Source organism: Xenopus laevis, chromosome 7L (assembly GCF_017654675.1).
Source record: "Xenopus laevis strain J_2021 chromosome 7L, Xenopus_laevis_v10.1, whole genome shotgun sequence".
In the NCBI taxonomy this organism is placed as follows: domain Eukaryota; kingdom Metazoa; phylum Chordata; class Amphibia; order Anura; family Pipidae; genus Xenopus; species Xenopus laevis.
In genome coordinates this window covers 31,474,471-31,499,845 of record NC_054383.1, presented here as the reverse complement: position 1 = coordinate 31,499,845, position 25,375 = coordinate 31,474,471, and the positions used below count along the sequence as shown (strand labels likewise).

The following is a 25,375-nucleotide window of genomic DNA, read 5'->3' as shown; positions in this document are numbered from 1 at the left end:
AGTTTTGTCCAGTGATTGAGCGAGAGCCATAGCGAACCGTAGATCAGTCCCTCAGCTTGACGGCACACTCGTTCATAGTACCAATGATCATCTTCACAACCTTCTGGGGCCTAATCGGCATCACAACCTTCTGGGGCCTAATCGGCATCACAACCTTCTGGGGCCTAATCGGCATCCTTGGTTTGTCCGGAAGGGCCCTAATCGGGGGTGAGTAATGTCCCTAAACGAAACACTGATCATTGGGGGAACTGATGTTAATCCCTACACATGAAGATGAATAGTCAGGGGAGTTATGTACAGCTCCCAGCATCCCCCTGGTCAGCATGGGGGGGGGTTTGTGTGTGTGAGATAATGTAGTTTTTATTTCTAAATTACACAGTTTACACTGAAAATAATTCACTCTACAATATAATCTCATTCTTGAACCAGAAAGTGTAGTTTTTTTTAGTTGTAATATTGGTGTGTAGGCAGCCATCCCAGGTCATTTTGCCTGGTCATGTGCTTTCAGAAAGAGCCAGAACTTTAGGATGGAATTTTGCTTTCTGGCGCACGCACACACACACACACACACACACACCTCTCTCATTATTTCATAATCATGTATGGCTTACATTATATTCATAGGGAAGAATTGAAACCAAAAAAGTAGAAATGTGTATTTTTAATTGACAGCTGTTAACACACAAACCACACACAATGAGCAGTATACAAATAGAAACCTAGAATAGAAACGTGCCCTTCTCTTTGCAGACAACACATATTTTCGAAGTGGAAAGTTTCACAAGAAGGGTCAACAGGAAAAATTAACAGCATCAAACCCTCAACAAGGAATGCTTTGTGTGCAAGTCTTTTTTGCCCTTTATCCGAGCAGAACAGAAAGCTACAAAAATCATCATTTAAGTCAAATTTTACACATCTCTGTTCTGTAGAATTCACAGGTTTGCTTGTGGAAGCCTTTGGCATAACGTTTGTGCTGTGAAATTACTCTTCTGAAGTTGAATGAGAAGCCTTCAGGTAAAAAGTACAGCCAAGGTGATTGCGATTGAGAAAAGGCAGGTGTCTGTATTAGGAAATAAAACAAGCTGGCAATGGAAAACCAGTGGTATGTGTGGAACGATGTGAACCCTTGGGATAACCTGGCCTTATTTCCAAGTTATGTATTAAAGACCTCTTTTTATTAATTTGTTACTATAAAGCAGTGATCCCCAACCAGTAACTTGTGAGCAATGTGTTGCTCTCCAACCCCTTGGATGTTGCTCCCAGTGGCCTCAAAGCAGGTGCTTATTTTTGAAAGTAAGTTTTATTTGCATAAAAATGAAGCATAGTGCCAAGTAGAGCCTCCTGTAGTCTGCCAGTCCACATAGGGGCTACCAAATAACCAATTATAGCCCTTATTTGGCACCCAAGGGACTTTTTCATACTTGTGTTGCTCCCCAACTCTTTTTACATTTGAATGTGGCTCAAGGGTGAAAAAGGTGGGGGACCCCTGCTATAAAGTATACAGCAGTATATTAAGTGGCCTTATCGGCAGCATTCTGCTAGATGCACAAACAACCTTTGGCTCCACACACACAAAAAGCGGTGACATTTAAATACACGAAAGATTCAGCTTATTAAATTACCTAAAACACAAAAGCTTCAGCTTATTAAATTACCTAAAACACAAATGCTTTAGCTTATTAAATTCCCTAAACCTTTAAATGTTTAGTATGAGAAATAACACAATGGGTTTAAAAAATGATAAAATCCTTTATAAATATAGCATGATTTGGAATGTTTATATTGTCTGCAGTACAAACAAGTTTATCATTCGTAAAACAATCCCATAATACTAAATCTGATCAAATCTAGTATCTGATCGGAAGAGAATCACGCATTTTGGATTGTGGAATGAAAGTACATTTGGCAATGGTTATTGTTTCTTAAAGGAGAACTAAACCCAAAAGTTAAAAAAAACCCTACCACCTACCCTACAGCTGTTCAGTGGAGTTCACGGGCGCCATCTTTAGCCGCTACCCCACTACCCTACATAGACCCCCCCCCCAGCCTAGCTGTTACACCGGGCAAATGCCCCCGAGTCTTTACTTACCCCTCCATGCAGATTCTGTCCTGCAGAGTTCACTTCTTCTCTTCGGTAATCTTCGGAAAGAGACGCTGCTGCAATTTTCGGCACGTGCGCAGTTGTGGGGAAACAGAAAATTGCACCAACTGCTCATGCGCTGCATCGCTGGTCTCATTCCAAGGATTACTGAAGAGAAGAAGATGGCTGCCGTGAACTCTGCTGGACAGAATCTGCACGGAGGGGTAGGTAAAGACTTAGGGGCATTTGCCCAGGGTAACAGCTAGGCTGGGGGGAGGGGGGTCTATGTAGGGTAGTGGGGTAGGGGTTTTTTAACATTTGGGTTGAATTCTCCTTTAAAGGCCTAGTTTAGGGTAAACCTTTAAAAAATATATATATTTTTAGAACATAGGTTTGCTGTGCATCTTAATATGCCTTTTAATTGACCGCCCTACATGGAAGCAGAAACTCACCTTAAGGGCCATACTTTTCCCTATTTTTCTGCGGTTGCTCAGTTCATGAACAGGGAGTCCTAGATGTAAAGGCAGAGGGCCATGTCACTGGAACCCTAAATACTGGTTTGAAAGTGGGGCTGTATTTTTAACAGGCACAGGGCTGCTGACCATGATAAGCAACAGTTACCCTATATACCTATAGGCTATAGGATATACTTGGCCTTGTAGTTAACAGTGGAACACCCATTAAATTTGTACATAGTCCCCATTAAAAGTGAGAGCTTGCTATCTGCTCGATAGTTCCTCGAAACCTCATTAACATGTTGGTTTTATGTTCTATGTTCCCTTAAAAGACAGCATCATGTCAGTGGAATTACTTATTATAAGCAAAGACTCTCTCTTCATTTAACTTCTGCTTTTACACATATGAATGCGAGCAGCCACACCATTTGCCTCAGCAGAGGCCTACCCTTCAGACTGCAAAGTTGGTGCCATTCTTTATTTCTTCCCGAACCACTTACCTAGGGAGAGGAAACGAAATGTTCCCCAGTTTCACATGTTGTGTCAGAATAATATGAACATGACATAATGGCAGTCTGTACATTAGTTGCATTGTTTCTTCATTATTTGTAATAATCAAAAAACTAATCTGATACAAACACTGAACTGGAGGGAAATAAACACAAAATGAATACACATGGAGTGAGACAAACTGAATTGTGCGCTATAAATACTATAAATGGGAATGTTGTGTGACAGAAGGTTGCTAGTATATGTTGTCAATGAGATGTCAGACAGACACCCACACTTCGGTGTCTTTCTAGTGCAATGGTGACAAACACCATTCTTTTATCCTCTATGTTCAGATACAGAAGAACTGAACTTCTATAGGGTTTTTTCTATAAACTAATATGAACGGTTTGTCCTTAACTGTATTTAGTTTTGGTCCCATGTTGGCAGTGTGAGTTGTTTGGGAGGTGCTGGTGTTTAACCAATATACTAGGCAATCCTGATTGTAGCTGTAGTTTTACGTAGAGATCCCAGGTTCCATCATTGCGCGCCCTCCCTCTTCCATCAATAGCAAATCAAGAGCAGAGGCACGAGCCTGACGTCTGTGAATACGGCGAAGCCGTAGGATGTAAAGTACAATGGAAAGCAGCACCACCAGAATACAAACAAAGAAAAGATAGTGATTGTAGACAAAGGAGATTCGAAACCAGCTCACATGGGCAGGGCGAGAGCTCTCCTGGCGGATATCCCTGCATGATAAAGAAAAATGATTATTACTGTATTCATATACTGTATACACTTGCTCAAAATCAGTTCTGTCCTGCTCCTCAAGGGATTAATTTGGCTTCCCCAAGTTCTGTACATATAGTTTCCAGGGAAGGCAAGTTCTTGCCACGTCCTACTCCATGTGCCATTGCCCTTACAGCAGATCTACAAGACGCAAACATCTGAAAGTGCATAGTCATGCAAAAAAACAACCGTGAGCAGTTTTGTTTAATTGCATGATTGTTTTAATTGCCATGCTTATAGCAATTCCAGTGCTTACTTATGTAAGGGCGTTTCTATTTACTATTACTGATTTTTAACTCAGTCCCTAACAGTTACCTGAGAGGAAGGAAACGCGTCTTGTACAGTATGGCTCCTAGTGTCCACTGCACTTCCTTGTCATACACCAGCTGTGCGGTCTTGAAATTGGGGTAATCATGAGGAAAGTGGAAACCATTGTGAAGAATACTGTACATCCATGCTGATTTAAAGCACTGATACCTGGAGAGAATTAAAAATAGCAATGCTGAATATCAGTATGCCATCAATTATACTATAGGCTTAGCATATAAGGTTTTCAGATACAAGATATTTTTGTAACATGGCTCACAATGTCTAAGGGTGGTGACACACAGGGAGATTAGTCGCCCCCCAGGGGGGGCAGTTAGCCTGGGGGAGGAGGGAGGGGGTACGGGTTTTTTTCTACAGGGTTTCCTTCTCATTTAAAGGGCCAGAGTATCATAAATCTCGAAATTCTAATTAAAAATCAAATCGAGTTTGGATAATTCACAATTCGAAGTTAAGAGTTTTGACCATGAAAAAAATTTGAATAAGAATTTTCAATTCGACCCTTTATACATCTGCCCCATAATGTCTAAGAACGTCAGTTTTGGGATTACTGAGACTTGAAAAGAGCAATAGTTTGTGTAGTTGCAACACTTACTTTAACCGGTGTTGATCAGCATGAGAAGAATAGAGGCCATTGTTAAATCTTTCTTGTAAAGTTGTCCAGGCCATGCTACAGTATTCCTGCAGTGGAAACAAAAAAAACAACATTAAATTTCAAAAAAATATATATATATATATATATATATATATATACATATACTTAGTGACACTATTATCAGAATAGATGGTTTTATATGGAGCTGGAAACAAAGAGTAAGTAGTGTAGAGTAGTACTGGGTGGGTGGGGGACACCTGTGTGCCTTTCACTTTGCTCTCTGAAAAAAATTTGTACCCTAATGTTGCTTTTCCAGATACCGGAAAGAAACAGGGTGCGGAGAGGACAATTCCAGCCCCCCTTCTTCCTCAGAGCCCCCAGACAGAAGAGGTTTTGCCGCTAGTCTATTTACATGCCATAGCAAGAAAGTCAGGGTAAAGGTAGTGAAGAAAGTTCCTTATGCTGGAAGAACACATCTATCTCAGAGTCTGGAAGAGAGGATTTTTAGATTTTATTTGGTGTAAGCTCCTCTTTAAAGATCCAGTATTTGGCCAAGACCCAGTCTTAGCTCATAACAAGCTCATAAATAAAATAATATTTACAATATTGTTTTAGTGTGTATAAAACTTAAATGTTATTATACAATAAATGTAGTAAGAATGCAAAGAATCCAGGATTCGGCCTTTTTCGGCAGGATTAAGATTTAGCTGAATTCTTCTGCCAGGCCGAACCTGAATCCTAATTTGCATATGCAAATTAGGGGTGGGGAGGGTAATTGCGTGACTTTTGCCACAAAACAAGGAAGTAAAAAATGTTCCTAGGGATGCACCCAGGCCTGGACTGGCAATCTGTTGGTTCTGGCAAATGCCAGAGGGGCTGCTATTAGGTCCCATTGAAAGTCAATATTTAGTGGGCTGGTGGGGGCTGTTTGGGCCTCTGTGTACCTGAAATGCCAAGGCCTATTTTAATTCTCAGTCCGGACCTGGATGCACCGAATCCAGGATTCGGTTCGGATCTGGCCTCTTTCAGCAGGATTCGGGCCGAATCCTTCTGCCCGGCCGAACCGAATCCGAACCCTAATTTACATATGCAAATTAGGGTCAGGGAAAACCCGTGACTTTTTGTCACAAAAAAGTAAGGAAGTAAAAAAATTTTCCCCTTCCCACCCCTAATTTACATATGCAAATTAGGGTTCGGATTCAGTTCGGTATTCGGCCGAATCCTTCACCGAGGATTCGGGGGTTCGGCCGAATCCAAAATAGTGGATTCGGTGCATCCCTAGTTTTTCCCATCCCACATTTACATATGTAAATTAGGATTCGGATTGATATTCGGCTGAATCTTTTGTGAAGAATTCGGGGGTTCGGCCGAATCCAAAATAGTGGATTCGGTGCATCCCTAAAATATAGTGATGATGGTTTTGATACCTTTGCTGCTTTGGCAAACTTTGGACTATCATAGATGCCTCCCATTCGAAGTACATCTTCTGTGCAGTAAAAGAATTCAGAGAAGCCATAGAACTCGCTGTTTGAGAAGTCAATGGAAGGCTGGTAAACGCCATTCAAATAGGCCTGAGTATCATTGGACTTTAGCAAAAGTGGTTCAAGCTGCTGCCGACAACTGTCCCAGTTTCCTTTGCCAAGAACATGGAGGTCCTGGTCCTGTCTGTGAACTTGGTCTGTAAGTCCCTGGGGCAGACAAGGGTCCTGAAGTGGTGACTTAGGATGGACTCCGATCTGCTGGCCATGTATTCTAAAACAGCAAGAAAAGTATTTAAAACAAAGCCTTGGGACAGTTTTTGACCAAGAATTTCTGTCCACTTGCTGTAAAATATATCTCCCAGCATCCTCAGCAAACACAGACCTGTTAGTTTGACATTCCTGGTGTGCTTTCCACAGACCTGTTAGACATACTGTATCCCATATGCATCACACCTAGAAAATCTACTCACAAGAAGGGATATCTATTCTCCAACGACTGTTTTAGTCTACCAATACCCCTCCAGGACTATATAAAGATCATGATACCCGATCCTGCACCAAGTGTACCTGTTTTTTGTAATGGTTTCATTAAAAACCATGTCTTCATAGCGCTGCCGTGCAAAGTTGCCCCCAAAGCCCATAAATGTCGTAACGTAGACACGGTAAACATGATCAGTGTGCTGCAAGTCACAGCCCAAGTTAAACTCTGCCAGCATTGATTTGGCAACTTCCTCCTAAAAGAAAACAAAGAATATTATTAGAAGTCCAGGCCGTGCAGCAGCACAGACGTGTGGCATTTGGATTTGACACTACCGGGAGCAATGCAAAAAAACCTCATCTAGTAACCCATAGCAACCAATCCAATTTTTTTTAAACCACCTATTACATCACCCCATTAAGGGCATGTGATCTGGACAAAAGCAAAAGCTCTGGACAACTGAATCCAACAAATTTCATAAACTATGCAATTTTTCTGTTTTAGCTGAAATTCAATATGCAATTAGGGTTTGGACCCTGTATTCAGAAAAGTCATGAATAACGCAGGAAGAAATGGACAGCTCATAGGCTGAGATTATAAACATACGCAAAATCAAGTGGGGAGCATATGCATTACAGCAGTAAGTTAATATTACACAGATTACAAGACCATTACAAATATTCACTCAAGTGTGAGATAACATTATTTATTTACTCTTTAAAGAGAAACATGCAATTGTGAAACTGCTGGCAGTTACTCTGTGTGTCTCATATGCTTAGCACCATAGCCTATGCTGTGGAAACCATAAGTAGCCTTTTAGCAACAACTGAAAGGGGGAAATAAACCCAATGCTTTAATTTAGACTTTATTTGTGTATTTGTATTTATTAAATGTGAATGAGAGCTGCCACACTGTTCCTCTGATAAGAAGAGATACAATGTTATCCATAGAATTAAAATTATGCCTCTCACTAGCCAGTTAGGTAAAGGAACAGAAACACAAAAAAATGAAAGTGTTTTAAAGTAATAAAAATATCATGTACTGTTGCCCTGCACTGGTAAAACGGATGTGTTTGCTTCATAAACACTACTATAGTTCATATAAACAAGCTGCTGTGTAGCAATGGGGGAAATTGGAAAAAGTCTATATGGCACAGGATCAATAGTGGATAACAGATAACACCATTATGTTCTACAGAGTTTATCTGCTGTGTGACCTGAGCCTTTTCTCCTTTGAATGGCTGCCCCCATTGCTACACAGCAGCTTATTTATATAAACTATAGTAGTGTTTCTGAAGCAAACAGCAGTTTTACCAGTGCAGGGCAACACTGCATTATATTTTTATAACTTTAAAACACTCATTTTTTTAATGTTACTTTAAGAAATGGATAGACAGCATTCTTGACCCTACATGATTTTTTTGAAACAAGCTAGACACAGTAGTTGTAATGTATAATCAACAGGAAAACATTACAGACATAATTTGTAATGGATTTATCCCTTTAATTGAAGAGCTAAGCGGTAAATTGGGTTATTAACTCTGTACCTTTTTAACTTTCTACATGGGGTCATAGAGCTTACCCAGGAATTAGTCCAGCAACCGAGATATTGAACAAATCATTGACTGTGACCCGTATTCACGGACAGGCATTCGGCATCCATGTGTTTTTGGGCAAGATCCCAGTTAGATATAAAAGGAAAACAAAACCCCATGGGATGTAAAGAACGTATAGACTTACCAATAGAAACACTGGGTTTGGATGCAAAGCCTCATACCTATTGCCAGAAGGAGTGGATTATACTATTCAGAAAACATGAGCAGGCACTATTACCATCTGTGACAGGATTTTTTTTTTTTTTTTTTGAGTGTCTGCTCATGGTTTCTAAAATAGTTTAAACCACTCCCTCTTGCTAGAAGATCCCATTTAGGATTTTAATATTATGGTAAATGTCATTCATGGTGACCTTTGAAGAAACTGGTGACAAACTGTGGGGAATCATTTTTCCATCTGAAAATAACGCCGTTGATTTTAAAGGTGTGTATCAGTTTCCACTCTCCACAATGGGAAGGGATCCACAAGAACTGCCTGCATTTAGTTGGTACCTCTTTTAACATAGCAAAGACAACAAATTGTGACGTGTAACACTGCGCTTACAGTGGGCCAGAGCAGAACATATGAGAAATGTGATAAGGCTATAGGTTTATCCATTGCCAAAATATACGTACATGCTCCACAGAGGGGTATGTCATAGAGGTCGGAACCTCATAGGCAATCTGAAGGGAACCGCCTCCCATATCGATTACCCCTACTGTCCGCTTGCGAATGATAGACTCTTCTTGTGTTCCAATAGTAACAGCAACAACAGCATCTTCCTCTAAAGCATAAAAACAATAAGAAACTATGTAAGAAATTATAATGTAAAATAGGTGGTTCTATAGTACTAGATTACTAATAACCTAATATCCTAATGGACTCAATGCAGATGGACACAAATGTTTTTTTTTTTTACTCTATCTATAGTAAATGTCTGTGTTTTGTACATGAAGGTATATAACTTCAGATTTATTAAACTATGCAAGCATCAGACATTCATTGTGACAATGGGATTGAGTTTGTCATTAAAAAGACCTAGAGAGCACAGAGACCAGTAAAGCTGTGGAGGTATAGATACACATTTTGCACTTAACACAGATTTTTTGGGGGTCTTAAAGGGGTTGTTCACATTTGAGATAACTTTTAGTATTGTGTAGGGAGTGAAATTGAGAATTTGCAATTTATTTTCATTTTATATTATTGAAAGTTTTTGAGTTATTTAGTTTTTTTTATCCAGCAGCTCTTCAATTTGCATTTTAAGCAATCTGGGAACTAGGTTCCAAATTACCCTAGCAACCATACATTGATTTGAATAAGAGACTGGAATATGAATAGGGGAGACCAGAATAGAAAGATAAGCAATAAAAAGTAGCAATAACTATACATTTGTAGCCTTACAGAGCATTTGGTTTTTAAATGGGATCAGTGACCCCCATTTGAAAGCTGTAAGAAGTCAGAAGAAAAAGAAAAATAACTATAAAAAATAAATGATAACCTATTAAAATGTTGCTTAGAATTGGCCATTCTATAACATAATAAGTTACGTTAAAGATGAACCACCCCTTTAAGTTATCCTTAAGTATGTTCTAGGATGGCCAATTCTATACAACATCAATTGGTTTTCATTATTTATAGTTTTAGAACCGTTTGCCTTTTCCTTCTGACACTTCAAGCTTGCAAATGGGGGTCACTGATCCCATCTAAAAAACAAATGCTCTCTAAGGCTACAAATATATTGTTATAGCTACTTTTTATTACACATCTTTCTACTCAGGTCTTCTTTTCATATTCCAGTCTCACATACAAATCAATGGATGTTTAACATGGTAATTTGGACCCTAGTAACCAAGATTGCTGTAATTGTAAGACGAAGAGCTGCTGAATAAAAAGCTAAATAACTCAAAAACTACAAATAATAAAAAATGAAACCCATTTGCAAATTGACTCAGAATATCACCCTCTACATCATACTAAGTTAATTTAAAGGTGAACAATCCCTTTAAGTAGAATAGAGGTGTAGTACAAAGTACTGCTTAATATACAAGCTCATAAATTCATTGGGATGGACTTTGCACTTGAACCAAAATAAATGCACTTCCAATTATATATAGTACATGACTTGTAGCCCAGCTACGGAGTATCCCTAATAAATTCCATGAAACTGCACTGCAATTATGAATAGTAATTCACATAACCTTGTGTTTATTTAGCAATTTTTCTGCTACAATAAAAACACATTTTACTCACCATCAACCACATGGTCAAATCTCCCAAGAACGAAGTTAATACTGATCCACGCATACACACCTGAAATGGAAACGGTTAGTACCATGTTTATTTACAGGTTAGGAAAATATCAAGAAATGACAGATGATGAAATTATAGATTTCATGCTTTTTTTTTTTTACTAAATTGCCCGTAAATACCTCTGTAACATGAGCCTAAATATATACATGAATGTCTATAGTGATATAATATTGGTCATTCTAAATGTTGGTTGGTCAAGAAGCCTTTATCCTTGGCAAACCTGTTCATGCTATATGCATGTGTTTGAAAATCTTTTACACCAAATGTAAAACCATGCTGCCATAATTGTACATTAATTAGCATCACTGCAGCAAATAACAACCATGCACCCTCCAAGAAAGCAGGCAACTGTCTGCTGGAACATGAGTACAAAGTACAATGCAAGTTTATTGCAACAGGCACTGTGATCAGAATCTTAGCTAGTCGCCTGAGTTGACTCGTGTGTAATGTACCGCAGGGCCGCCATCAGAGAGGCACAGGGGGTAGTGTTGTACCGGGCCCGGGCCTAAAGGAGGGCCCGGCTGTGCTGCACTTTTTGAAATAACCGGGCCCCCCCTTAACAGCAATGAATACGTGCCTAAGCTGCCAAAGCCACGAAAGGAGTCGAAGCTGAAGTCCTGAAGCCACGAAAAGAACCGAAGCTACGAAAGGAGCCGAAGATGAAGTCCTGAAGCCATGAGTTAAGTTCTACTGACCACTAATGTGTTTTTGTGTAACTTATCAGGGGCCCTGGCCACCAATGATTTCTTAAACTTATATGGGGGCCCTGGCGCCAATGTTTTTTGTTTTTTTTTTACTTTTATGGGGGGGGCCCTGGAGCCACAGTTTTTTTTTTTAACTTATAAGAGGGGCCCTGACCATCAATGGCTTTTTAGAACTTGTGTGTGTGTTATACTGTTTTTAGCATTGATGTCTGTGTGGTCTTTTAACTGTGGTGTGTGGTGGGATTGGGGTTGGGCAGGGCCCAGAAAATTTTGTTGTAGGGGGCCCCATGATTTCTAATGGCGGCCCTGATGTCCCGCAACCACTTCTCTGAAATGTGGCATTTAAAATATTATGTATAAAAGTCCTTGGACTAATGTAACATCAGAAAATACATTGGACCAGTGACGTTTCTATGAAAAAGCAAAAAAGACAAAGCCTGCAGATTTGTTGCAAAAAAAAAGCCTTCAGGGAAGGGTGTGAATTTATATTTTTTATATATATTCATTAATTTGCCACTTAAAAATTCAGTAGTTCAAATACTTAACGTCTGCAGACTTTTGATTGCTAGAAATTGGAAAAAACAAGATGTCCCTAGTATTTCCCAAGTACAAAGAGAGGTGACCAAATATTTAGAATATGAAAAAGCAGTGCCAAGACGTTTAGGGGAAAAAACGGTTCTGAAAGCTCACAAACTTTGGATGTCAAAGGTAAAAATCTAGTTTATATACAGTTTATATGTATTGTATGAATTGTAACGACCCTGAGAGACAAACAGATGTAAAACAGGTTACTAAATTTAATTATGTGTATATTATTTTGGTTAACATATTGAGTATACCTGCAATGGTCTATTCTAGACCATTATATACCAATGTATTGATTGTATTGTTGAAAACTAATAAAAATTGTCAGATAAAAAAAAAATTCAGTAAGTAGAATGGAGACAGAAAATGGAAGGAATGGGAGGGTCAACATTTAGCAGGATAGAATAGGAGTGGGAGTTATTGTTTTAAAATATCTGCTATCTTTACATACACATTAAAAATGGGCTCAGACGTGAACAAGAAAGCACAAGCAGGGTAAATTCACTCAGATTCTGGTCTTATACAATAGTGAAAATTACAGCATTCTGTTTGTGGCAACTGGCAACCTTTTTTTCCCACAGTTACATTTTTTTTGCCATATGACTTTTAAAGAGCGATTATCCATGATATGCCATTTCCATCTTACTGTTATCATTAAAGGAACAGTTCAGTGTGAAAATAAAAACTGTGTAAATAGATAGGCTGTGCAAAATAAAAAATGTTTCTAATATAGTTAGTTAGCCAAAAATGTAATGTATAAAGGCTGGAGTGAACAGATGTCTAATAAAACAGCCAGAATCCAACTTCCTGCTTTTCAGCTCTATAACTCTGAGTTAGTCAGCGACTTGAAGGGGGGCCACATGGTACATTTCTGTTCAGTGAGTTTGTAATTGATCCTCAGCATTCAGCTCAGATTCAAAAGCATCAGATATGACCCATGTGGCCCCCCTCAAGTCTCTGATTGGTTACTGCCTGGTAGCCAGGGTAACCAGTCAGTGTAAACCAAGAGAGCTGAAAAGCAGCAAGTAGTGTCCCGACTGACATGTTATACATCAAATCACTCCAGCCTTTATATATTACATTTTTGTAAAATTACAGTACCTTCCTGTTTTCCAGAGATGACTTCAGCATGGGCCTCTGAAAAAAGAAAGTCAAATTCTTGGGGAACGTCCTTCACCAGGTCCTGAAGAATGGCTGTCTGTTGGCTAAAAGAATATGGACACAAAAGTGATGTGATCTGATGCATCACACAGTCATAAAAGAACTTCTGTTGGGGCAAAGTCAATAAGAGAGGACAACTCTGTCCCTACTTTGTGCTCTTTGGAGAGGTACCGGCCATGATTGTGGATCCATGTTGAGGGACAGCAAGATTGACTATAATTAATCTGCTTGTTGTATGTTATCGTGTAAGGATTAGTATGGTCTCACTGCTTACTTAAAGGCTCATACAAGACATTAGTCATCCCTAAATATTGATCTCATAGAAAAACAAACATTCATATCAACACATTGAAGATTTAGGTAAAGAGGGCTGGAGGCTGGGACACACCACATTGCTAAAACATTGTTGAATTTAATTCAGGGTGCATGTAAGTAGGAATACGGAAGGCAATTCCCCTATAGAAATATATTTAGTTTTAATATATTTAACTATAATGGAATATAGTTTTAAAATCATTCACCTTCATCTGACTCTTTCCAGCTTTCAAATAGAGGTCACTGACCCCATCTAAAATGCTACAACTTTGTATTTCTTTCTATTTAGGCCCTCTCCTATTCCAGTCTCTTATTTAAATCAATATGGTCCAAATTTTCCTAGCAACCAGATTGCTGAAATTGCAAATTGAAGAGCTGCTGAATAAAATGCTAAATAACTCAAAAACCACAAATAATAAAAAATGAAAACCAATTGCAAATTGTCTCAATATTGTTTTCTACATCATACTAAAAGTAACAACATTTAAAAGAACCCCCCCCCAAAAAATAAAATCAGTACCACTAGGAGTAATCGAATACACTCAACTTGTAGGCTGTGCCTAATACCTGTATTCTCACCTCTCAGGTAGGATGCGCATACCAGCAGTACAGAGGATATACAGAGGGGTCTCCTTGTGTTTATTTTTTGGAATATAAGAAGCAGCAAAGCTCAGGAGAGGATTCATGTAATCACTTGTTTTTTCTGGAGTCAATGCCATTGTAGAAATGCCTGGATAGGAAAGCATCAAAGAATTTTAGATGTTTGATAGGATGATGCACACCTGTGCAGCCACTACAAAACTAACATTGTAAATGAACGTTTTATGAATATACAAGAGATGACTGTGCCAAAAAGCTTTCAGCTGTGCAAAACATTGTTAAATTTATAACAACTTAAAAATACATGTATTCATTACTTATAAACTAGCAGTTTTTCACTTCAACGCTTCAGAAGCCTTAAAGGACACTAGGTGGCAGCATATAACCATCTGAAAAGTAAAAGAGCAAAATCGTTGCTATATGCTAGCAGAAGTCAGCTAAGCCCTAGTTTGTACCTTGAGTAAAAATAAATGAAGCATAACAGTTGCATAAGTTATATTTTTAAAACAACGTGTGCCTAATGTAGATGTTGAAAGCATCACAAAGGTGTAATTAGTGTAGTTATTAAAGGCAACACAAAAGGTGTAATTAATGTGGAAAACAAAAGAAACTGCTTAGGCCTCATTTCCACAACACTTGGAGGTCCATTTATCAAAGTCTGAATTTTACTCAATATTTTCTGAAAACAACTACGAAAAAATCTGTACAGGTTTTTTCTCCTTAATTATCAATACAATCTCCTGAAAATTTTGTTTGTCCAAAAACCACAAAATCTTTGGAATATTGTATGAAACCCAGCACAGATCAAAATATCTTTGGGACATCTTCATTGACTTATATGCAACCTCAGTATGTCTGAGATGCTAGATTTTCAGATTCTGACTTTTTCCATCCTTGGGGTATAATATATCCTGAAAAAAATCAGGGTTTTTTTCCCCCCCACTAAAAATTCATATTGTATACTAAGAAAAAAAAATACAAATTTTTCGGGTTTTTGGCCTTCGGAGTTTTGTAGTTTGTAGTGCTGCCCAGTTTGTGTATTCTTAATAAATCATAGGCTAGCTGTGTTTCAGGCTACACTCACTTATATACTTCCCATCCTTCCTGCTAAACGTTACACCTCAGGGTGTAATTGTAGTTTTTCTGGTTAGGTGATCTCTGAGGCAGCACACAGACTATCATGAAATGGTGGATCAAGGCAAGAGATTTAAAAAGGGCAATATTTACAATATATATTCCAATTTGGTAAGATTCTTTAATATAAACTGTTGCTTAAGTATTCATTTTGGGGCTTTAGTTTCCTTTTAAAATGCATTTATTTTTTGGTGTACTGTTCCTTTAATATACTAATGTAATTTCCATGTTGATTGAAAGAAGTTAAGTACACAATTTACAAGGCATTTTATCACTGCCAGAGCTCAAAAATATAAACAAATAATGTCCTCCGCACTGCCTTTTCAATCTTTTTTTAGGAATGCATCGATCCTCGCTTGGGTAAACCGCTATCCCAACCAGTGACAAATTTTCAAAAATGAGGAGAGCACTTCTCAATAGCAAAATCGCTGTGGTTGTATTTATTTAAAGGCTACTACACGACATGTTTCGGGTAATAACCCGAAACATGTCGTGTAGTAGCCTTTAAATAAATACAACCACAGCGATTTTGCTATTGAGAAGTGCTCTCCTCATTTTTGAAAATTTCTCAAAAATATAAACCACAGCCTTTGGTAAATCTAACAATTGGAAAACCCAAAACTACTTGTATATTCACTAAACCTGGCACATATCTAAACTATTGTTCTTAGAAACAGAATTGCTTCTGCCATATCCTCCTTCATAGAAATTCTTAAATCCGATTGGATTACTTTCAGTGCTTGTATTTAAAGTTATTAGGAGCCGGCGTTGGTACATTTTTGGCGACTCAAACTCGGACGACCCAAAATATTCATTCATATATTTTTCTCTCTCTCTCTCTCTCTCTAAAAATATCTACAAGATATATATATCTTGTAATTACCTGGTTTGATCTTCTTGACCACGGGTTTGCTGCCTCGGTCTCGCATTTGCTTGATATCCAGGAGGTCGTGGGGGTTTCCATTATGTGGGGGCCAAAAATACACAAAAACCCGAGAACCACTGCTGCCACAGTCAATGACAACTCCATAGTTCAATTTGGCATCCTTTATGTCTGTGGCTTCTAAGTCCTCAATTTGGTCCAAGTACCTGTTAGTCACGAATCGGCAAAGGAAAGGCCCTTAGGACAATGTTACCATAAGTCTACAGATCAATTAATGCACATTTGTAACATCAACATCACAAGGACTATAGACTGGATGCACTTTTCTATATGCCATCTTAGTGTTTCTGGCTCCCTGTCCATGATGGCCGCCCAGGAGCGTGCACAGTGGAAGCCAGGACCAGATTTATTATTTAATTAAAAAAAAAAAAAAGTATTTATAAAGCTCCAACATATATCGTAGTGCTTGTACAACAGATGGCTGTATACTATAAATTTACACAGTAACTGATTTAAGAGGTAAAGAGAGCCCCGCCCAAATTAGTCAGTACAGGAGGCCTAAGGACTATTGGGGTAGGACTACATGGAGGATTTCCGCGCAATCCGACGCACAAAAACGCAGACGTCACGTCGGATGCGACAGACTGTTGGCATCGATGCTGCGACATTATCCGACAATGCTATTACTTACATTACTTGTCGCATCCGACGCGGCGCCTGCATTTTTGCGCAGCGCGTCGGATCACACGGAAATCGTCCAATCGTAGTCCTACCCTTAGCTGCAGGCACTGGTGAGGTTTGGGAGAAAGCAAAGGGTCCCCTGTAGGGGGATTATCAGTTTAAGATACATAACAGGGGGTTTATTTCTCCTTTAAAACCATAGAAAATATTTAATAAATATAGGGATTCTCCGGGTTACAAAAATCCGACTTACATATAACTCACACTTACAAACGGAGGCTATTACAGTAATGTACTGTGGTTTGCTTGGCCTTTATTAGCATTTAGCTTTACTATAACACCTGCCCCAATCCCCACTGGCATGTGTTGTCTACTGTGGAGCACAGAGAGGTAAAGTAATATGCACAGAAAAGTTGATTTAATAGATAAATGTACCAATTTAGATAGAAGTTGAACTTAAGCACACACCTACCTAAAGACCCGATCTTGTACTTAACCTGGGGATTGCCTGTATTGCAAAGTTTCTAATTTACATTTTCTTGTTTTTGTTTATAGAATTTAGGATTGGAATAAAGTTCTTTTAATATCAACTCTTGAAAATGGCATACTTTGCTATATATGCAACCTGTTTCTATAATACAGCAAAGAACATGTGCTGCTATCGGCATGTAGAGATTATAATTTTAGACCATATTCAAATCAATGAGAAAACTTTAATTTATGTTTAAACACATGAAACCTTATGGATGAAATTTAATGAGAAAAAAAATTTAAATTCAGTTACAGTTTTTTTTTACCATTTACTTCAATTCGATAAACCGTGAGATATGTTTTTCCTCATTGGAATTACATCTGGCTTTATGGGACAATTGGAATTGAATTAGGATAGAAGTCTTTCTCAAGTGAATATGAAAGGGGCACTTTTTAGACTAAACTTGTTCACTACTGACAGTCACAACAGCACTGGAAATGAGAGCAAGCTCTGAGAATCTAGTATGGTTGTCACACAGCTTTTAGGGTCCATATTCAGTATGGCTCAAAATGTAGGAGTTAGTCAGACATTTAGAAGTGAACTGCCCATTTGATTAAAATGTAAACTTAAAACATTTCAATGGAAACGGCCAGAATTAGCGTAAGCCAAATCCAGACCAACACACAATGAGCAGGATTCCAGGCAAAGCCATTACAAGCAGTGTAAATCTGATAATGGTCAACAAAAACAACTGAGAGTATCAAACTCTCCACTGAGGATGTCAATAGAAGAGCGATTATATTCTGCTTACATCTTCAGTGTGTCTGGCTTATCGTAACAGTTTGTCTATTATACTTCATTATCCCACAGCAAACAGGACCACTACATCATCTGGTTTTTGCTTTGTGTGCAGAAATTAAAATGAATCTGTAGGCCGACCCAGAAAATTCAGAGACAACAGACTACATTTGTTATTAGTAAACGCTTAATATGATTAGGATTCCGCAGCCCAATGCGATTATCCTGGACTAGGCATCATGTTCCATGCCAGGAACCATTCCATCCCTCAAGGGTGTTGTGTTAGGAGCAGAAACCAAACTGTAAACCAATTGTACAACGATTCAGTGGTGACTAAACTGGAATCTGCTTGGCTTATGTGTAGCTTGCAAGTAAAACCTCAATCAGGTTAGGTTGGAAGAACTTGTTTCTGCAAGCAAAAAAATAACCACAGAGCTGGAGAAGTGAGATGCTCAGCATTGTTGAGCGTTTGCCTAATTTCATTATTCAAGGCCCCATCTGGCTCCCAGTCCTACTGAGGGATTGGTGTTACATCATGTCTCAACTTCCCGTCAACAGCAAGTCCTGGGGCAAATCTAGAGCCACTTTTTCTGTTACAATGAGCAGTGAAATATGCCTGCCTATTAAGGATATTATTATTAACGGTTGCCGTTTGCTGTAGCATTTTTACAGAATTTATACATCATTTAATGCCTCGGTGGAGCTTGCAATCTAAGGCCTCAATCACTTTAACGCACAGTAGGGTCAAATGTTATCAGAAGTCAGTTAACCTGCCTGTATGTTTGGCATATGGAAGGGCACTGGAGTACCTGGAAAAGAAATCCATGCAGACACAGGGAAAACATACAAACTCCTTAAAGACAGTGGTTGGACCTGAACTCAGGACCCAGTGCTTCAAGGCAAAATATTTACCCACTGAAATATTTCTCTTTTTTCTATTCATATTGCCTCCTAGTTCTCCTCTAGTCTACCACAGAAGCCAGTGCCAACATTGAGAAATGTAGGACTGATCAAAGTGAAACAATTAAAATATCACCAAATAAATACATATTACATTTAGGTAACATTTGCTTAATTGTCACCACTAGAGCTGTCTTCCACTGAAGTAGGGTTGTCACATGCTTTGAAAACCTGATTTCTAAAACAACACAGACATAACCCTGCCATTTTGGCCAATGCCTGCCCATTGTCTCACTACCCTGTCCATTAAGTCCTCACTCTGCCCCCTAAACAGCATCAACTGCCCAGACCTTGACATCACTGTCTGGACCTGCAAAGCATAAAATGTGGCAACCCTGTACAAAAGTGATGGGAAACATTACATACATATTCAAATCAGGAGTACCTGCCTGAGGTTAGGGATTATAAAATCAACCCCGGTGATTAACCATATCCTTGTCCTTTGAAGGGGAACAAAACCCTTGCCAGCAGAATCGAGTAATGGTGCTGACATGCACAAATCTTTACTATTAATCACCTTTGTCATATTTTGTGGCTACTTGTACGTATGGTCGACACCTTTTCTGGGAAGTATGTCTAGCTTTCAATCCTAATTTATTATCTTTCTTGCCTATTAAAGTGACCGGTCACCCTAAGAAATAATTCCAAATACTAGTTTATGATGCTATTCAAGCAAAATAAACTTTACTCACAAAAATTATCTTAATCTTGTTTCTTTTAGTCTTGGCATTTACAATCACTTCAAGCAAGCAGCAGCCATTTTGTGGACACTGTTATTAATAAGGCAAGCTTTGCATCATGCCAAAATTATGTTTATGCATCAGAATGAATGATGATGACTTGATACCCATGCACTGGCTACACAATTAAATGGAGCGGAGCACAGTGACATCTAGAAATGCGAGTGGAAAGTGAAAGTAATTCCCTGCCCCGCCTTTAGAGGAGGGGCAAGCAATACATGATTGATAGCGGAGAGATTTAAATGGTTTATAACAGGTGTGGGTGTTTTAATATTAAAAAAAAAAATTTGGATTTCAAGTTTAATTTGAAGGGACTTTTATTGTACAGCTTTTTATGTCTGGGTGACAGGTCGCCTTTAATAATGCATTCAACGATGTGGGGGAAAACACAAAAAAAAAAAAAAAAAAAAGAGTAGGTTTTTACAGGACAGTGTCTTATTTTGTTATAGTTACTATTTCCTTTCTTGTATTGTGACTGTGTATACATTTGTGCTGGGTTCATTTACTAGTTATACTACAGCTCAAGGTCCAGCTATACTCTAAACTAGATATTCATCTACACGTTGTGTGCATCTGGCTAGTGCACATATAAAGGCAATACATATCTCTAGGGTAGATAAATTAGTATATACTGATGATCCAGCAAGCTTAATCAGGCTTTTAAGTCACACAAAATGCACTCCTTTTAGGTCTGCAGTAAGAACTGGTACGGATAATGATTTCACTGAAGTTTGGTACACAGTAGCAGAATGAACCCTAATGAGTTATTCTGGTCAGTACATAAGGTTTTAATCATGTATAATGTTTGCAGATCTGCTCAGATCGCCAGAGCCCCTCCTAACCCCAGCAGCTGCTGTACTGTAGTCGGTCTCATGGAGATTGCTTCTGGGATTTTGAAGACATGTTTGACCCTGGAGACAGCTGGACCTGTCACAAGTAGGCAGCGTGAACAATTACACCTGGCTTTCTGGAATCCTGCCTGCTATAATTAATCCTGGGAGTTTCAAAACGGTGGAGAGCATTGCATTTCAGTGCTCAGGCTTCAAGGCCAAGCTTTAAAGGACCTTGTGAAAGCAAGAGAGCTGGAAACAGAGTACAAAGGTTACTATGAGAAAATCAGCTCAAGCATGACTAAGTCAGTACAATAATTAATAATGATCCAGGGAGACCAGAGATAATTTTGGTTGCTTAATATTATGGACTTTTAATACATAATATGGGGGGAAAGTTGAATAATTACAGGTATGGGATCCATTACTGCAGAAACCATTTACAGCATTTACTGACCTTTTAAATTGCCGGTCCCGAAAAGCTTTAGAACTCCATAGCTGAAGGTCTGCAACAGTAGCAAACACCAGTATAAATACCGCAAGGAAAATGATCAAGAGGGCCACTCGCTGGCGAGAGAACTGGGTTACAGAAGGCAGGCTACAGTGCCAGGATCCAGGAAACAAGCAAGAAAAGCTAATTCTGAAATACAGAAAGTAAAAACAATATAACTTAAGTGTAGCTACTATGTTTTAATGCCAACAGAACTACTTCCACATTGTGCAGAATTATTTAATTGGAGTGGTAAAAGCAGCTTAGTGTCTTTTAAAAAGAGGGCTACAAGTATAAATTGTATACAGGTATAGGATCCCTTATCCGGACACCCGATATCCAGAAAGCTCCGAATTACGGAATGACTCCATTTTATCCAAATAATCCAAATTTTTAAAAATGATTTCCTTTTTCTCTGTAATAATAAAACAGTAGCTTGTACTTGATCCCAACTAAGATATAATTAATCCTTATTGGAAGCAAAACCAGCCTATTGGATTTAATGTTTAAATGAATTTCTAGTAGACTTAAGGCATGAAGTCCCAAATTACGGAAAGATCCGTTATCCGGAAAACCCCAGGTCCCGAGCATTCTGGATAACAGGTCCCATACCTGTACTCCTAGAAACAGGTGTTAGCTGGGAGAGTTGCATGAATGGATGTGTGAAATGTTCTGGATGTGTCAAGGAGTTGCACGACACATTGGTAATCCTATCATAGTACTACACAGAATCAACGGGGCAAATTCACTAACATTCGTAGTTTCGCCAGGCGCAACTTCGCCGCGCTTTGCCGCACTTCGCCAGGCGTAGTTTCGCCAGCGCTCCGCAAATTCACTAAAATCCGAAGTTGCGCTCAGGGGTAGCGTAAGGTTGCGAAGTTGCGCTAGCGTTGATTCGCTATGTAAAGCGAAGTTACGCTAGCGAAGGCTAATTTGCATACGGCGCGAAATTCAAATTTCAATGGAGGAATACGTAGAATCACTACAAATGCCTGTGAAACCTTCAAATCAGCAAATAAAAATTTTATTTTGCCCTACACATGTGCCCACTGTCTAGGTAAGTTGCCATGAGTCAGGAAATGTAGGGGGGAAGGAGGGGAGCCCCAAAAATTTTTTCGATCTTTTTCAGCCTATCACCCATAATGTAGAAAACACGCCAGCGTTTTTTGGGACTTAGAAAAAAATGTGACTTTTTTTTTAAACAATCCCTATCTACTCTATTGCGCTTCGCCAGGTCTGAGGTGGCGAAGGAAGTCTAGCGTAAAAGGTAGCGTTCAGTACACTGCGCGCGTTAGTGAATTTGCGTAGTTACGTCGCTAGCGAAAATTCGCCTGGCGTAAGGGTGCGAAGTAACACTAGCGAAACTACGCCAGCATTCGTTAGTGAATTTGCGCAGTAACGAAAATGCCAAACACTAGCGAATTAACGCTAGCGTTCGGCGCTTAGTGAATTTGCCCCAACATCTCTGTAAATTTCAGATGTTATCTCTCTGAAGAGTTACAATGTGCCATTGTGATTGGATTAGTGGAACAGTTTATATGCCGGGGACTTCCCACAGTTGAACTGAAGAAGCTGCTCGGATGAGTAGTGAAACTTCTTCAATGATTACTCAGCAAGTCCAGTTGTTTTAGAATTACTTATATCAGATATACCTAGCTTAGTGTATAGCTGAACCAGATGGTTTAGTCTATTGTTATCAAATTATATCTATTGGTCTATTGCTATCAAAACCCTTAAGGAGGCCCTGTTTTGAAAAAACTAGGTCAAACAACATATAGTATACAGAATGTTAAGGATTTAGGAAAACTACCTATACTTCAAACTGGAGAGTGCCCTTTCCTAACTGCCTTGTGAAGGAAAATATTTTACTGACATCACTATTAGATTTATGCTCAAGCTTACTGTGAATCTCATACCATTCAAAATCATTCAGTCACACCACAAAGCAAAAACGATTACCTGGCCATAGGCAGCCTCTCCAGTCAACTGCTTTCACAGCTTGTGCACAACATGTCACCTTTTCCTCTGTCTGTCCCAAGAAAGCTGTGTCATATCTTCCAGCATTGCCTCCTCCTCCTGCACTCACTGTGCAAATAGAAAACATGATATGCACCTGCCAGGTATACTTAATTTACCCCCCCCCCCCCGATTATAGAAGGCAGAAAAGCCAGGTTAAATATTAACTATGTTGATTATTGTATTTAGAACCCAGTTAAAACATTGAAACATATTCCAGCTAAATATTTATACAGATTGGTGTTTAATCCCATGTCTCCTTTTAAAAAATTTTATTTAAGTATTAATACAAGATGTACTTTTTTTGCCGGGCTACACAAAAGAAAAAGCTTTCAAATGAATAGCTCTGCAGAGTCAGGTCTTATAAAGGACATTAATTTATATTAGAGTGCACGCAGAATAACTGATCACATCAAACTGCATGGGGTTTGTATATTGCGCGGGTCCTTATCTGCATGGGTTTCCTTTGTATACTCCCTTTTCTTCCCACACTTTAAAAGCATACAGGTAAGTTACTTGGTTTCTGATAACACTGACCTTAGTGTTTGAACGTGATTAGGGCCTTACACTATGAGAAACACCCGGGGCAGGGACTGATATGGATAATTTATAAACTCTTAAACCCCTCTGGAATATGCCATGGCTAAAGAAGAATAACAACTGGCCATGAACATTAGGGCAATCAAAAATTTGCATCCCTTGACTACATTTAAAATTGGATACTCTTTCTGCAAATGCAATTACAGGTATAGGATCCCTTATCCGGAAACCCGATATCCAGAAAGCTCCGAATTACGGAATGGTTGTCTCCCATAGACTCCATTTTATCCAAATAATCCAAATTTTTAAAAATGATTTCCTTTTTCTCTGTAATAATAAAACAGTATCTTGTACTTGATCCCAACTCAGATATAATTAATCCTTATTGGAAGCAAAACTAGCCTATTGGGTTTATTTAATGTTTAAATTAATTTCTAGTAGACTTAAAGCATGAAGACCCAAATTACAGAAAGATCAGTTATCCAGAAAACCCCAGGTCCCGAGCATTCTGGATAACAGGTCCCATACCTGTTCATTCTCTTCCATGTATAATTTAGGGCTGCCTTCAGTAAACATGGGGCCCCAGACTAATAAATGAACAAGGTCTCCCCCAAATGGGTGCCAATTATTAGTCCACTGGTCAGGCCTACCCCACTTAGGTGCCCCAATTTTTAGTCCACTGGTCACATAAGCCATCATACTACGCACGAAGCGAGCAAGGCATTCCCGAGGGGGGGGTTGAAATAGTATATATTACAATATTATATGTAGTGTTAAGATTATAAATTGCATGAATATTGTCAAAATATAAAATACATAGCACGTTTAATCCATAAAACTTAAATTAATGGAAAAATATACCATATATAATAGGCGTTACAGTCTCATTATGTTCCTCGAATTGGCTATTAAAATCTTTAAGTTACCTTTTAGTATGGCCAATTCTATTCAACTTTTCGATTGGTCATTATTTTTTTATATATAGTTTTAGAATTATTTCCCTTTTCCTTCTGACTTTTTCCAGCTTTCAAATGGGGGTCACTGACCCCCATCTAAAAAACAAATGCTCTGCAAGGCTACAAACATATTGCTACTTTTTTATTACTCGTCTTTCCATTCAGGCCTTTCCTATTCATATTCCAGTCTCTTATTCAAATCAATGTGTGGTTACTAGGGTCATTTGAACCCTAGCAACCAGACTGCTGAAACTGCAAACCGCTGAATAAAAATCTGAATAACTCAAAAACCACAAATAATAAAAAATGAAACCCAATTGCAAACTGTATCAGAATACAACACTGTACATTATACTAAAAGTTAATTTAAAGGGGAACAACCCCTTTAACAAAGGTTCCTTGAGCCAATCAAAGGACTCTTCTTTCAGATTTATAATGGCTGATGAGATTGTGGTCTCTTGGGAAATGTCCTAAAGCAGCACGAGCAAATAATGTATTTAACATAATGCTTCTTTGTGTACAACCTGATTTAAAAGCGTACATTTTTGCTTCCTCACTAGAAGGTTATTTATACAATTCCTCCTTATTGAACTACGCCACAGCTAAACACCAGCACCATCTATAGAACATCCATAAACCCTGCTGTACCAACTTGGCACCTTCAACCTGTGCCTCTCTGAAGATAACGTAGCGTTACCCTACAACGTGCACCGAAGAGTTCTATTTAAACAACCACTCGCAATCAAGGAACCTGAAACCACTCTATCATTAGCCGGTAGCATAAAATCACACACAATTACCTTCTGCTGCTGCACCCGGAAGTCAAGAGCCGGCTTTCCACGTCAGAGCTGCCACGTCATCGAGTTTGAACTATGTAACTTTATTAAAACAACATGTTTCGTCACTGAGTGGCTTGC

The 25,375-nt window shown here is 38.8% G+C and overlaps 1 protein-coding gene and 1 pseudogene across 4 annotated transcripts; one reads left to right on the top strand and one right to left on the bottom strand.

Moving 5' to 3' along the window:
• cox15.L overlaps positions 1 to 11,091 on the top strand; it is a 57,959-nt pseudogene extending 46,868 nt beyond the window's left edge.
• On the bottom strand, positions 647 to 25,375 carry entpd7.L (ectonucleoside triphosphate diphosphohydrolase 7 L homeolog). 4 transcript variants are annotated; one of them, XM_018225290.2, is made up of 13 exons: positions 25,259 to 25,375; positions 22,906 to 23,031; positions 20,914 to 21,096; positions 15,976 to 16,181; positions 13,938 to 14,088; positions 12,984 to 13,087; positions 10,534 to 10,593; positions 8,919 to 9,067; positions 6,781 to 6,947; positions 6,160 to 6,484; positions 4,733 to 4,818; positions 4,129 to 4,290; positions 647 to 3,773 (listed from the first exon to the last, which is right to left on the bottom strand). In XM_018225290.2, the coding sequence occupies exons 2-13, from the start codon at positions 22,911 to 22,913 to the stop codon at positions 3,542 to 3,544; spliced, it is 1,833 nt and encodes a 610-aa protein (XP_018080779.1). In that variant the 5' UTR covers positions 22,914 to 23,031; positions 25,259 to 25,375; the 3' UTR covers positions 647 to 3,541. The 4 variants fall into 4 exon arrangements, with proteins under 4 accessions (XP_018080779.1, XP_018080782.1, XP_018080781.1 ...); XM_018225293.2 differs by lacking the exon at positions 25,259 to 25,375 and adding an exon at positions 25,118 to 25,237; XM_018225292.2 differs by lacking the exon at positions 25,259 to 25,375 and adding an exon at positions 25,107 to 25,209.